The sequence below is a fragment of the Ixodes scapularis genome, unplaced genomic scaffold, assembly GCF_016920785.2.
Source record: "Ixodes scapularis isolate PalLabHiFi unplaced genomic scaffold, ASM1692078v2 PGA_scaffold1__304_contigs__length_218370807, whole genome shotgun sequence".
NCBI lineage: Eukaryota > Metazoa > Arthropoda > Arachnida > Ixodida > Ixodidae > Ixodes > Ixodes scapularis.
Window position 1 is genome coordinate 30787283 of NW_024609846.1, and position 14688 is coordinate 30801970.

The 14688-nt window shown below is 45.9% G+C and overlaps 2 protein-coding genes across 2 annotated transcripts in view; one reads left to right on the top strand and one right to left on the bottom strand.

Moving 5' to 3' along the window:
- Positions 1–3388, bottom strand: part of LOC8032945 — a 54163-nt gene extending 50775 nt beyond the window's left edge. The window contains exon 1 of the mRNA XM_029975452.4: positions 3090–3388. Within this exon, the coding sequence (XP_029831312.2) occupies positions 3090–3135 (46 nt within the window). The 5' untranslated portion in view covers positions 3136–3388. The remainder of the gene's footprint in view (positions 1–3089) is intronic.
- Positions 3389–3575: 187 nt separating this feature from the next.
- LOC8032949 (peptidylprolyl isomerase domain and WD repeat-containing protein 1) lies at positions 3576–8389 on the top strand. Its single transcript, XM_029975458.3, has 2 exons — positions 3576–5317; positions 7841–8389. Exons 1-2 carry the CDS (start codon positions 3649–3651, stop codon positions 8014–8016), a joined length of 1845 nt encoding a protein of 614 aa, XP_029831318.2. The 5' UTR covers positions 3576–3648; the 3' UTR covers positions 8017–8389.
- The last annotated feature ends 6299 nt before the right edge of the window (positions 8390–14688 follow it).

Sequence of the window (14688 nt, forward strand, 5' to 3'; positions counted from 1 at the left end):
GGACTTTATATTACATGCATTGTTTTGCTGTTTGTCTATCATGATAACAATGTCAGCTTTTCATATGCTAAAAAAGAAAACCTTTCTGGAAAGATTATTATGGTTAAATGGTGTATTTTTGTGATTGCGGCATTTATTGGAAGCCTACGTTGCCGCAATTTGTATTAATTTTAATACATAGTTTTTCAAGCTCTAATATTTGTTGCTTATGATCTTATTTCAAATGCACAAATAATTATAGCAATCAAAAGTGTGCAAATTATCATCAGTGGTGCCAATTGCAGCATTTTCAATTAACAAGTTACAAAAAAAAAAAAAAGCCGAGTCAATGAAAACATTTTAGCTAATGCGAAAAATCTATGCAAATTACAATAATTATGGGTAAAACATGTAGTACTATCGAAGTTGCCACTTTTCATAATCAACAAAACTTCTAGCCTAAAAAAACAAAAAAAAAAGATTTTTTTTTTTGTTTTAATATTAGTTATTTTAACATTTTCTTTCATTTTTTCCATCTTGACAATCTCCGCCTTTCTAGTTCTAAAAAATGCCTACCCGCTTGAATGTCTGCCCACATCAGCACATTTCGTTACCGCTGGAAACTGGTGAAACAGTGGCAACTTTTAGTATTGCGTATACAAGCGACTGCAAGCACAGTGCATTAGCATTAGTGTGGTGTGTTCCACACTGCGCGTGAGCGGAGCCCGAAATAGCGGCCCTTGATTGGAGGATGGCGACGACTCGCATGCGCAGCGTGGGTCAGGTAACTTACGCAAATGCACAGCACTTGCATTTGCTTCTATAGAAAGCACCAAAACTCTAATAAGGTGCAATCCCATACCAGCTGCAGCACTACATTGGGGCAGTGAAGGACGTTTTCATTCGAAAATGACATTTCGCGAGCCATGATCGCAAGCAGTTTCGCTGAGCAGGAGAACCGGGTGACCCTCTCTAGAGCACTTCCCGTTTCCGCCGTGAGAGGGCGAGCAACGAGCTGGAGACGCGAATACTCCGTTCACTTAAGCTGAGACCACAGCCAAAGCTACAAGCGCAAGCTAGCCCGGGCTCCTGGCTTCGAGCCATGAATTTCTAGCGAGAGCACTCGTTCTGTGGAAGAATGCTTCAAAGCAGCAACCTCGAGCTCTCGTGCTTGTGGCATTGATTGCAGTCTCAGCTTAGGGTGAACAGAGTATAGTGGTCCTTTGCTCTTGACATCTGAAGACAGTTTGACACACGAGTGGCTTTGCGGTGTCAAGTCGGTATAGGAGAGTGTGGAAACTTTATAATAGGATCAAATCTACCCACTTTTTTTTTTCCTAGAAATTTTAGGGAATATACTGGCATAGTACCTGCTGAAATGCCCGACATTTTTTTTTAGATTTCTTTCTGCGAAGGTTACTGACATAACCACCCATTTGCTATAAGTTGAAACAGGCAAGTCTTAAATATTTGCTAATTGAGGCAAAATTGCACAAATGTCTGTTTTAACTGATGCAGCCCTGACCATATCTCTTACCAGAAACGAGATATCCTTAAAAAGATTGCTGTTGGGGGCCAACAATTCAGTCGAAAAAAATCCAGTCAAACCTACGATGTAATTTTCTGCGCAAATCACAAGGGGTATGTTTGTTTTCTTTCTCAAGGTGACAAGACTGCAAAGATTCTGCACTGGCAACTAATGTAAACGCGAAAGAAAAACACATGAGAATGGCAGCACTAAGGAACGAACGAGAGACAACACCTAAAGTTCTGCAATTTGAACTCTCTGCAAAACGAGTCCCACAAAATGCTTTACACCACTTGCACACGTGAATTCCTAAAATAATAATAAAAAAAGTAAAGACGAGGAAGCTAAGATCACCTACGTCACGGTTAGGACACCAAAAAAAAAAAATATATATATATATATATTTTTTTTTTAAGTGGTCGAAACGCAACCGCGTCAGATTACGTCTACCCACTCCGCTTTTTTTTTTTTTTTTTTTTTTTTGTCTTATCGCAATGAGCAGATACGTGGGCCGACCGGCTACAAACAAAGTTGCGCGCGCCTAGCGATATGAAACGAAGTTGCGATGACAGAATGCTCGACGTAAACGCACGCAGAAACGGTAAAGGAAAAAAAAAAAGAAAAGAAAAAAGGCACGAAACATCGTCTGGTTGCAAGGCTGGCAAGGCAGACAAACGCGACGAATCCTGACAGCACAGAGGTATCTCCTTCAATCAGCACGCTTCTGCGCACGGTTCAAGTACCGAAAGGTCTGTCTCGGGCCGCAAGTCCACCAGCATCTGGTATTTACGCCCAGCTATACGAGGCACTACCTTGAGCAGCAACGTCGCAAAACTGCTCGAGAACAAAAAAAAAAAAGAAAAAGGCTAGAAATGCCAAAAGGAAGTGCATAACGCATTCGGAGACATCACTGCATTCGTGGGGGAAGTCTTATTCTCCAGAAAAACCCCACGGAAAAACTAAAAGGGCTTTTCAAGCAAGTCGGTGTTTTTGTTTGTTCCGTTCTTCGGAGGAAGACGAGAGCGGGGGGCTCCGGCGGCACAAAGGCTTTTTTCGCCCAGCTGGTCGCCGATGAACTGTGTCATCGAACGCGCAACGAGACAAACCGGGGAAACGATGAAAGGGACACAAGTCACCGAGCGGTTCGTACAGCGGCAGGACATTTTGTTGCGAGTTTGTCGCTCGTTGCCTCTCCGCATCTCGTCCGGACATGCGTACTCGGGCCGATATACACGTCCGAAAACAAACAGCATAAGAACGAAAACGGGGAAGAAACGACGGGGGAAAAAAAAAAAGAAGAAGAAAGAACAACGGACGAGAACGAAACGAACAAGAAAGGCTCGGCGCCGAGCTCGGGTCCTCGCAAGCCCAAAAGGAACGGTGTCGGCGAAAAAAATAAAAAAACAGAGTTTCGGTTTGGGGTTGAAACTGGAGCGGGGGACGTCAGTTGACGCGAGCAACGTCAGGAGCATCAGACGACGCGGCGACCGCGGCCGCCTTTCCTGGTGACAGGGCGGCCCGGGCCCCGTCCGACGCTGGCGACCCTCGCTTCGCGAAGGTTCCGAACGGAGCAGGCACTCACCGTTATCCAACGTCTCTTGACTGCCGTCATGCTGAACCATGGCCATGTTCGTAGCGGCGAAAAAAGAGCACTGGCACCAGTCCGCAACGGCCCTTTCGTTTTAACGGACTGACGACGAATATTTATGCTTGTTAGTATTTACAGGCGTAACTTGGTCGGCTATATACACTGTACAGTAACCTCGTGCAGGTTACAGGGGGGACTACACACGAATCATCACTAAAAGACACAACAAAGAAAAGCACACATAATTCCCAACTGATGCAAAAATAGAAATGGACTCGGACGCAAATGTCCCGGATGCTGCTGACCTCACGGGCGCCGCTGCGAGCAAAAATCGGACGAGCGTTCGCAGGCAACCGAAGGAGTGAAAAATTACTTTAAAAAAATATTTATATATATTTTGAAGTTCATTTGGCAGAATTGCTTCAAGTTATAGATAATGTCGCAATAAAACCCAATAATTTATAAAACAAAAATGTAGGTGATCTTGGCAGCGTTGGCAGCGCCACACGCCAGCCACGCGCCACACGTAAACAAACAGCAAAACCGCGTCAAAATGGCGGAAAAACGAAAACACGATGATGGTGAGGCGCCGGCGGATGACGGCTCTGACGAGGATGTCATCGGTCCTCTACCGTCCGAGGCGGCCAAACCGAAGAAGGTCAAGTTCCTCCCGTTCGAGCACGTCTACTTGGACAACCTGCCGTGCGCCGACGGGTACGAGAAGAGCTACATGCACCGCGACGTGGTGACCCATGTGATCGTCACCAAGACAGAGTTTGTGATCACCGCCAGCTGCGACGGGCACCTGAAGTTCTGGAAGAAGAAAGACGACGGAATCGAGTTCGTAAAACACTTTCGGACTCACCTGGGGAACGTGCAGGACATCGCCGCCAACTCGACGGGTCTGTTCCTTTGCTCAGTCTCGAACGACAAGTCGCTTAAGGTGTTCGACGTCGTCAACTTTGACCTCATCAACATGATGAAGTTACCCTACACCCCAGGTCGCTGCGAGTGGGTGTACGGCTCCGGGGATGCCATCGCCGCAGTGGCCGTCTCGGACGCTGAGTCCGGCAAGATCTACGTCTACGACGGCCGAGGCGACGAGAATCCGCTGCACGCGCTGCCGTCCCTCCACTCGGCGCCGCTGTCCGTCCTCAGGTACAACGTTAAGTTCGAGACGGTCGTGTCGGTCGACAAGAAGGGCATCCTGGAGTACTGGACGGGCCAGCGCGGCGACTACGGCTTTCCCAAGTGCGTCCGCTTCGAGTCCAAACTGGACACGGACCTGTACGAGTTTGTCAAGGTCCAGTCGTACCCGACGGGGCTGGCCTTCTCGCCAGACGGCACCCAGTTCGCCACGGTGAGCACAGACCGCAAGGTGCGCGTCTTCCGCTTCATCACGGGCAAGCTGACGCTGGTGCTGGACGAGAGCCTGCAGCACCTGTCCGAGCTGCAGCAGATGCAACAGCAGCTGCCCGACATGGAGTTCGGGCGCCGCATGGCCGGCGACCGCGATCTGGAGAAGTCCGAGGCCTTCCACTACTGCAACGTGACGTACGACGACAGCGGCCACTTCCTGCTGTACGCGACGCTGCTGGGCATCAAGCTGGTGAACCTGCGCACCCACGCGTGCAGCCGCCTGCTGGGCAAGAACGACAACATTCGGCCTCTGCACCTGGCCCTGTACCAGGGCGTGCCCGGGCGGCAGGCGCCGACCCTGGAGACGCAGGCGTCGGAGAACCCGACCCTGCAGGCGGCCGAGGCGGACCCCACGATCGTCTGCACGGCATTCCGCAAAAACCGCTTCTACCTGTTCACACGGCGCGAGCCGGACGAGGGCAAGACGGAGGAGCGAGACGTGTTCAACGAGCGGCCGTCCAAGGAGGACATCATCTCGGCCACGGAGTCCTCGGCCCAGCAGCGCTTGTTCCCCACGGCCATCGTCCACACCTCGATGGGGGATGTCCACGTCAAGCTGTTTGTCAAGGAATGCCCCCGCACGGCTGAGAACTTCTGCGTCCACGCCAAGGCGGGCTACTACAATGGCCACATCTTCCACCGGGTCATCAAGGGCTTCATGGTGCAGACGGGAGACCCCACGGGCACGGGCACCGGTGGCGAGTCTATCTGGGGAGGCAACTTCGAGGACGAGTTCCACCCCACCCTGAAGCACGATCGGCCGTACACACTCAGCATGGCCAACGCGGGACCCAACACCAACGGTAACGGTGTCGAGCTGTCTCGATAGAGCGGCAGAATTGTCCATCGCTATATGGTGCCTGGAACGCGCCTCCGAGTGTTTAACGTCCTATAGCGCCATTGCATTCCAAGTGGTCTCCAAGTGGTGATGACATCAGAAAAGCCGGAGTGTCATGCTGTCAGATGTCGCAATCTTGGTGGTTGGCAGTGGCAAAAAGTATGACCGAATGCAAGTGTCGCTGTCATCGTGAGTCCAAACTCCTGACTTCCATGGACTGTCAAAAGAGTGACCTGCAGCAGAACAGGCGTCTGCCATGTCCAGCATAGCTGCTGCGACACCGCCATGGCCAGCGACAACATGACGCTTCTGTGATGTCATTAGCGGAAATCGAGGGACCACCTTGTTTGGCGCGGTAAACACATCAGTCGGAGACGTGTTCCAGGCGCCCCAATCACACAGAGCTGGGGTATCTCTCCGAAGTCACTCGTCGTAAGTTGTTTTAAAATTCTCGATGCTGCAAGATAAGTTTGGAAGATATCAACCCAACCTCGAGAGCCAAGGTTCTCCTCAGGGCTGCATCTTGGCGGTCGGTCTTGCTTAGAGAAACTTAAATACACGAGTTCCTCTACACTTTCCAATTCCTGTCAACTAATCGCTGCGTAAAACCAGTTTGGTCGACGAAAATAGCATAATTAAGCTTCGCAATATTGCCGGGCAAACATAACCACGGAAATAGATTTTCAAGAAAAATGCGAGCTTGCTAAGTTGAGATACCAATTTCCAGGTATCACATAGCCAAAACACTCGACAAAACTACAAGTTCCACCGTGCTTGTTTGTCCAAGTTGCACCTAAAGTATAATTTTCTTTCTCTTCTCAGTCTAACCAGTATCTCCTGAGAGCATTTTCAATTCACAGGCATTGCTAGGGCAGATTGTCGACAATACAATGACTGTTCGGTCAATTCAATTGATTTTTGGCATTGCAACATTTTTAACGTCGGGTGCCAACGCAGAAGACAGAGTTGCCTGAGGGTTGCAGTTGTGACACCATCTCCCGAAAGGCACAGCAAGCACTCGGTTGAAATCAGACGACAGTTACCGAGTCCTTGCCGCGTCTATTGGGAGATGGCGCCACAAGCACAACCCTCGGGCACCCACCGTCGAAAATGTCTGGATGTTCTCTAATTGCGTGCGACATGAGCTATGCTTTAAAATTTCGCAGACTAAAATACACTACTACATGGGTTCTCAAACTGCGTTCCTAGGAGCCCAGGGGTTCTAGCACCGGGTCGGTTCGGCACTAATTTTCGGGGGCCACTAAGGCCCGCTCTATTTTCGCCCAGTATGAATAGCTCACAAATCTTGCAGCAGCTCGCTTGCGACTGCTACACATGTTGACTGCGGTACCCGATAGTCAGTGCAGTAAGCATCCTTCTTTTCCTTTAGTGGCTGCTATTAGTCAAACCAATCTGTAGACCTAAGCAGCTCGTCAAAAAAAAAAAAAAAAAAAATCACCCCCATTGGCTTTTTTTGCGACCAAACCCGCGTATCGAAAAGGACGGAAAAGAGAAATGGCAAGCAAAAGTAAACAAAATCATGTGCCAAAGTTGAAAAGAAAGAAAAACGCCGCGACGGGTTTAAAGAAAAGACTGGCAAAGTTCCAAATTGCCCACTCCCGCTGTGCACAATAAAAAAAAGATATATAAAAAAATATTGCCGTCTTTTGCAGTGATCTGCAAGATGTTGTTTAGGAAAAGCACCCCCGAGGAGAACCTCTTCACCCATATTGTGGATGCATGCACTGGTACGCACAGATGGTTTACGCTTGCGAGGGTGCATATTGTGTAGGCGCGTGCCTCTTGATGGAGAGAAGCATGTATGACGCCGCCCCCGCCTGTGACGAGAATGAACGCCATGACGCTAGTGCTCTGGAAGAGCATTCAGTGCACACAGACCGAACTGCGTAAGCACAGATGCACACACAGACACACACACACATACATACATACATGCATACACACATATGCATGCACACACAGACACACACACATACATACATTCAGTACATTCAGCATTTGGGTCTCCTCCCACTGTGTTCTGTCCCCATACTCCCTAAACAAGCTTCCAAAAACATTGCTGATAAAAAAAATAAATAAAATAACGGCCAGTTTGGTCTGCTTTGGCCCATCTTGTAGACTTTAAAGCAAGGCCCGTCCTTGGTCCAGGTCCAGGCCCTTCATGAATGTAGCTGTGAAGCTCGAGCCCGGCCCACCGGCTCAGGCTTCACGGCCCATGCATACCTCTAGTCCCCCGGCTATAAATCAAGAGAGATCTCGTTCCTCGAGATAAAAAACGTTTGAGAACCCCTGCAGTACTAAAATATATGTTTTGTGGCAGTTGGAGCCCGTTACATGCAGGTGCCGAGTTTTCCGGCTCGTTCTATAGCGTGCCCTTCGATTCGTAACACCTTGTACATGAACTGTAAGTTCGCTCCGCTGTTCCTTGGAGATGCGGAGTGAGCCCTTGCATCTGCTTCCACTGCAGGCTCCCAGTTCTTCATCACAGTGATTCCTGCTCCGTGGCTGGACAACAAGCACACGGTGTTTGGACGCGTGGTGCGGGGCATGGAGGTCGTCCAGAACATCAGCACGGTTCGGACGAGCCCCAAGACGGACAAGCCGTACGACGACGTGCGCATCGTCAGCATCACTCTGCGCTGAATCGGGTCGCATCCCATCGTTGGGGACATACATCACATGGTTCATGCCATCACACGCAACTTCGTGTACATAAGACACACGGCATAATGTGGAACGAAAGGCGGAATGAATGATTGATTAAAGTCTGTTGAGCTGGGGCCCTAATCTACACGGCAGGACCGAGGGACAGAGATATTGCCGCTTGCTGCAATTGGACAACTCTGCGCCGCTGACCAATCGGAGCAGGCGGCGATGTCCCGGTCCCTCGGACCCGCCGTGTAAATTAGGGCCCCTGGAGTTACTGAATAGGGATGCATCTTCGGAAGTTTGAATGAGGGAATGCTTTTACCAATTATAAATGTTTCTCCTAGTAAAACTGTGCCGATTTATGTGACATTCAAACATCTTTATTACGAACTCTATTTGGTAAAAATGTTGGATGTACGAACCACCTTGGGGGCGGGGGGGGGGGGGGGGGGTTATGAGTTTAGCGCAAAAAATTAAAGATATGAAACCAAGGTAGGTCTACAGTGTAGTGGCACCTCTGCGCAACATCTGAACTTTTTTTTTTTTAACAATGATGCCGAAGCTAGTACAGTAATTCCTTAGTAGCTCTAGGTTAATTATTTCGGAACAATATTCAAAAGTTTCTGTCATAAAATAGATTTCCGTTGCTTGCATGTTATTTGAATTTTCGTGCCATTAATTCCTTAATTCCCTAAATTTATAACTGAAAAAACGGTTAGAGTACAGGCAAGCTGGTGGATGTTTGCCGTGTTGCAACTTAACATAAAAGATTTATTCAGTCCCACCTGTTTATATACTCACAGCTCCAAGGTTGCCAACCACACAACTTGCCCTCTGCTAGGACTCACAAAGGAACAACCAAAACAGGACAATGGGATGCCCCCTCAACAAACAAAAAGATAACAGCTATGACAAACCTTCTTAACTTAACCTTCCACTTCTACAAAAAAAGAAGGTTTATTTTTTGGCGAAAATTTGACACTACATCCGCAAATACAAAAACCAACACCCTAAAAAAAAAAAGTAATGAATAGAATTGGGAAGAAGCGTCTTCAAGTCTACCAATCTGGAACATCAACTTCAAGGGGGGTATTGGTGGCCAAGTGGGCTAACGTATCTCAGCTCGGAGCGTGGAGCGAAAGCTTGCACTGAACCTCCTGGGTTCGATTGTGTGTTTGTGTGATCACTACTGTGCGATGCACATTAAAAACCCCAGGTTAGCGGTTGTATTGCTGTGGCTACATTTCTGATCTGCAGCTAAGAGACCAGTCACCCGTTGAGGCGTACCAACATCGAGGCTGTATAAGCATACAAAGCAAGACAATTTTTTCATCAACTTCAAAAGATAGAGACTTCTGGGCTCACGCTAACAAAGTACTATTGCACTCCCCTTTGAGATACATTAAAAATACACACACATACAAAATTGTTTACAGTCTCAAAAAATGCTCTGGCATTGTTCCCTGTTTTTCAGTTCCTTCTATGTTTATGTTCCTCTTTCATACCTCAGTCTCGTGTCAAGTTGCAAGATTGTAATAGTGGTCGTTTACATCTTGTGAGGCTGTGTATTTTATTTGTTGTACAGAAATATTCCTTATGGTGGTAAGGTGAGCACCTCAAAAATAGCGGGGAATTAGCGAGAACTTTGGTTTACTTTGTCAAACGAGCATTTTCTTACGAGAGGTGCTCGTTAGGAAGGCTTTTGACTTGCACGACTCAATCACTAGGCTTGTTGATACAATGCTGTTTTTTGGTGGCACTTCTCTGCATCACAGCTGTAAGCATAGGAGAGAAGCATTGTGGTACTTTCAAAAGGAGTGTCTCGAATAAGGAGGTCAAACTCAAAGTGACGCAATTGGCAAGGCAGCTCTAGATCGAACTAGCATGAGCAGCACATCGTCCTTTTTATTAATTTTATCAGGTGTGTTGCAGTACGTAGTGGCTCTCTTGCCAGGCCACTGTATCTGTATGTATATCAGATGTCATAATTCGGCCTTTCATATATTTTCGATGGCAAGTCACGGAATAACATGATGCAGTGATGTGATTTCTGCGCCAAACTGTGCCAAAGCACTTATCCTGCTACATCCTGCTACATTTTGCCCAAATGTGAGAAATTTGTGCCAACCTTGCCACAAAACTTATTTTCACTTTATTAGTACTCAAGATATAATAAATCAAGCCCATTTTATGTGGCCAGAACGTTACAGTAGGCTAGTGGGAATTTCCAAAACTAGGATTCGATTATCGCCTTAAATAACATCATACTCAATTTGACCTTTGCATCAAACATTTACGGTACTCCGAAGTTCCGCAATATTTCTCATGCCCGTATAGCTAGCATCGTTGTGGGTACTTGTCGCCGCGTAATAGGCGTTGCAATTTTGTGCATCTTGCTTTGTTGCGGTGCACCCACGTGCTAACAAAAAACACTCCACATTTTATGGGGAAAAAACAGTGTTTAGTATATATGGTAGCGATAGTCCGACAATGCCTTTTCACTATCATGACTCGTCACAGATACGTGAGTATTGCAAGAAAACTTTTATGAACAGCTCTGTACAATTATTTTTTTTAGGGCGCAGCTCTTGGCGCTTCTCTCCGGCTCGAGCGGCGTCGGCGTAACTGCGCGTTGCATTATGGGATGTTTCCCATAATGACGTTACACATGACACCACGTGTGACATCACGAGGGTGACGTCGCATGGCGTCTAAATCTGGCGGAAAAAATTGCCCGCTAAGTTTGGCGAATATTTTTCCCCTCTAAATTTGCGAGAAAATTTTCTGCTAGATTTAGGGGGAAATTTGTCTGCTAAATTTAGCGGAAAAATTTTCCCCCTAAATTTAGAAAAATAATTGTTCCGCGGCAAGCAATTATTTTGCTAAATTTAGCAGGGAAATTACTCCTCCAATTTTTTCCGCTAAATTTAGGGGGGAAACTTCCACCCAGATTTATTGGGGAAATTTTCCCGCTAAATTTAGCAGGAACTTTTTCCGCCAAACTTAGCGGGCAATCTTTTCCGCTAAATCTAGCGCAAAAATTTTCCTGTCAAATTTAGCGGGAAAATTTTCCCGCGAAAATTTTTCCGCTAAACTTAGTGGGGAAATTTTTCCGCCAAATTTAGCGGGGAAATTGTCCCACAATCCCACGGTGAATTCCCTTCCATACCCTTCCTTCCCCTCTGCACCCTTCCCTCCTCCCCCTCAAGAGCTATGCTCTAATTCTGCACTACAGAGAATCGTAAACGTTTCATTTTTTTTATGTGAACTCTCATTTAGTTATTACCTTTATATAAGTTCCATCTGTGTGATGGCACAGTGGGTACAGAAAATTAAAACTAAATTTGCTGGAGCAGTAAGTGGAAACTAGAAAAATTTTCAATATGTTTAGCAAGATTTTTTTTTTTTAATTAAGCATTTTTATTGTTTTTGTTTTTTTGCTGATTTTGGGTATCCTGTGCTTATAGAATTTCATGGATGCTCATAATCAAATGATAAAAGCTTTGTATCCTATTGAAATGAAGAACCACAGTTTTATCACAACCTCTATAGTAGGTTACAAGTCAAGAAGGTAGCGGCAAATGCCCCTCAAAGGGAATCGTATATCCCTCCTCCACCTCCGCATCCAATTGCGTCCCATCGTTTCCGTGATGTCGCAGCCAACGCGCGAGGAGGGTCTTGCCTTTCTGTACATATTTTCTTTATCTTTTGACTTTGACTTAGCATTGTGGAAGCCACGAGAGGGAGATGAGAGTTTTCTCCCTTCGATGGAAACAAATACGACTTTGTGGGGTTAGGTTTCCCCTCCGATGGATACAAAGGCCGCTTTCTTGAAAAGTGGAATCGGAGGCAAGTTGGCATCACTCTGTAGCCAATATCTATCCATTGAAGCGGAACAAAGAGCATTTCCAGTGAACTCTTCTTTCGACTGCGGAGGGATTTGAAACTGGCGCATCACGCTTTTGGAGGAGCTTCTCCTACCTTCTTAACTTGTTAACGACTATAGAACTTGAAGAAAACATCAATTTGGGTGCTCGAAATTATTATATTGTAGCATTATTTCATTGGACTACACTGTTTGGGTTATGTTTCATTTCATACCTAAAATAACCATGCATATCAATCAGCATTTTGTTACTGTGCCTTGTTCTTCTATGCGCAATTAAACTGCTAGCTAGGGAATGAAACCTGTCATGTTGATGCCATCAAAAGTTTGCACAGAAGCACGAAAGCACAGTAGACATAAACATAATTTAATGCAATATTTGCACAGGTATGAATAAAAATGAAATGTGTGCTTATGCTCCAAATGTACTTTTTGCTGCTCCAAAATTGACTTTTGGCTGCTCCAAAATCCCTCGAACCAATCGCATCACTGATGATGTGATTGGTCAGTATCCTTTTGGAGCAGCCAAAACTCCACATTAGAGCACAAGCCCATTGTTCAATCTCATTCGTTCCTCTATAGATACTTGAGATCCATGCCTTGGGTCGGTCGAATGACAAAAACTTCTTGGCTTTCTAATCTCCGTGCAACCAGTTGGCAGCATCCACTGTGCTGCAAGTTTGTTCTTTCAAATTCTTCAGTAGTTGCTTGGCTCGCACATGACAATGGGAATGTTGCAACAAGAGCCATTCTTTTTAACAAAACCACTGCAACAGCCAGTTTTGAAACATGCTGAAGTCAGCATTCAGGCAATGAATAAGCCTCACTAGAAATTCAACTGAACACTTTGCTATCAATCTACTACTGCCCTTACATGGTTGGAGGCATACATACATATGGGTGGTATGTACATGTTTTAGAGCGCATGCTCAGAACTAGCTCACTTTAATAGGCTGCTAGGACCGACACTCTTGATGGTGTGGAATGCACGCTCCAAAACAACTCCGGAAGCTCGCCGTCAGCACGCACTCGGCAGCCGCGGACTCTGCTAAAGCCGCCAGTGAACACTCCCTACACCCAAGTATTCTTAGGAGGACTCCGGCGATTTTTTTAGCTACCCCAAGTATATTTTCTGAATTCCGAGCCTTTACGCTTGCCGGTATTTCTATTTACTATTTAGTATCGCGTAATTGAAAATAGTTGTTGTGAAATCGGCAAATGAAGGTGATGCTGAAAAACCAACATTCAAATAGTCTCGCGCTTTTCAGTGCCGTGGCGTCACTGGCAGGCAGGTTTGCAGGTCAAGTGGGCAGTCTAAAGAAACATAGTATGCCAAGCCTTTGTTTCGGGCTTTTGCAGGAGTGCTGGAGCGAGCTCCCAAAGCGCTTATTTGACACCATGAAACTGCTTGAAATGAGTTGAGAACAAATTATACCGTCCAAAGAGTGAACCCCTGCTTGCTGCTGGCATCACTTTTTCATTGTTGCCTCTAGAGATTTTCAGTTTGAAAAATATAAGGACTGAAATTTTAAATTCCAAAATTTTGCAGAAAAAAAATAATATTTTGGCCTAATATTTGGATCTCTAGTTCAGTGATGTTTTCTGGCACGTTTGGTAAATTTTGAAGCAAATTGGGGACCATAAAAAAAATGCCGGAGCATCCAATAAAACCTCAAAATTCGAAAAGAAAAAACAAAAAAAAAGATTCACGACTAATCAGTGTGTTGAACCGAAAAAAATACGGGTTCGGTTACGGTTCAGGTTCAGGTAAATTTATTTTGTTCCGGTTCGATTAATTCGATCCGCGAACCGGTTCGGGGCGCTGAACCGGTTCGCGAACCGGTTCGGAAATTATAAATGACAAATTGCAACATCAAAATAAATTACAAATAAAACATCTGAAATCAGCACATACGAAACGGGATACATCGTAGTGTAAGGCTCAGGGATTTCTACCAGGAATGGTTTCTTTATGTGCACTTAAAGGTTACCTCACCGACGTTTACGCATTCGGACTTCATCTAATTGGGTCCGACGCAGTAGCTGTAAAATCCGCGACCTCCTTACAAACCCACTTACAAGTAGAACTCGCTAACTATCCCACCACCTCGGCGTGTAAGCAATTGAAGGAACAGTGGGGAGAAAATACAGCTTTCTTTATTTGAACTAGCCTTCGGTAACTCAAATCAGACCCTTAAAGAAGTTTTCATTAAACAAGATGCGGTATATGAAAAACACTTCACCGAACGCAACGCCAGAAGGACGTAATAGGATAAATATTAAAATAGAGGAGTTCGCTGTCTCACAAATATGTTAGCTTCTAAGTGCCTATACGAAACCGAATGCATTATTATCAAACTCCACAGCCTTTTCTTTTCTCATTCCGATGGAAGCAAGCTTCAAGAACTCGCGCGTTCTAGAAACGTGTTATGAAATGAGCACACAGCAGCATTTAGGATTTACGAGATTGTAAAAAAATAAAATCCCGTGACGCGATTTTTTTTTTTTTTTTTGCACAGCCTTTCAATTTTTTTTCTTCCGTGCTGGCCGCGACCAGCGCAATACTGGTTCCTATGTCAAGATTCATGGATGCAGCGTTTGTCAAGATTCATGGATGCAGCGTTTATATTCGTAAGACTGAGTGGAGAAGAAAAATATGTAAGCGAGATGTGTGTCAGTTGACGGCACTTAAAAAACAAAAGGCATTGATAGCACATTCATTGTCAACAGCGCGTGGCCGAACCGTTTTGACATGAGCCGGTAACCGTTATTTTTTTTCC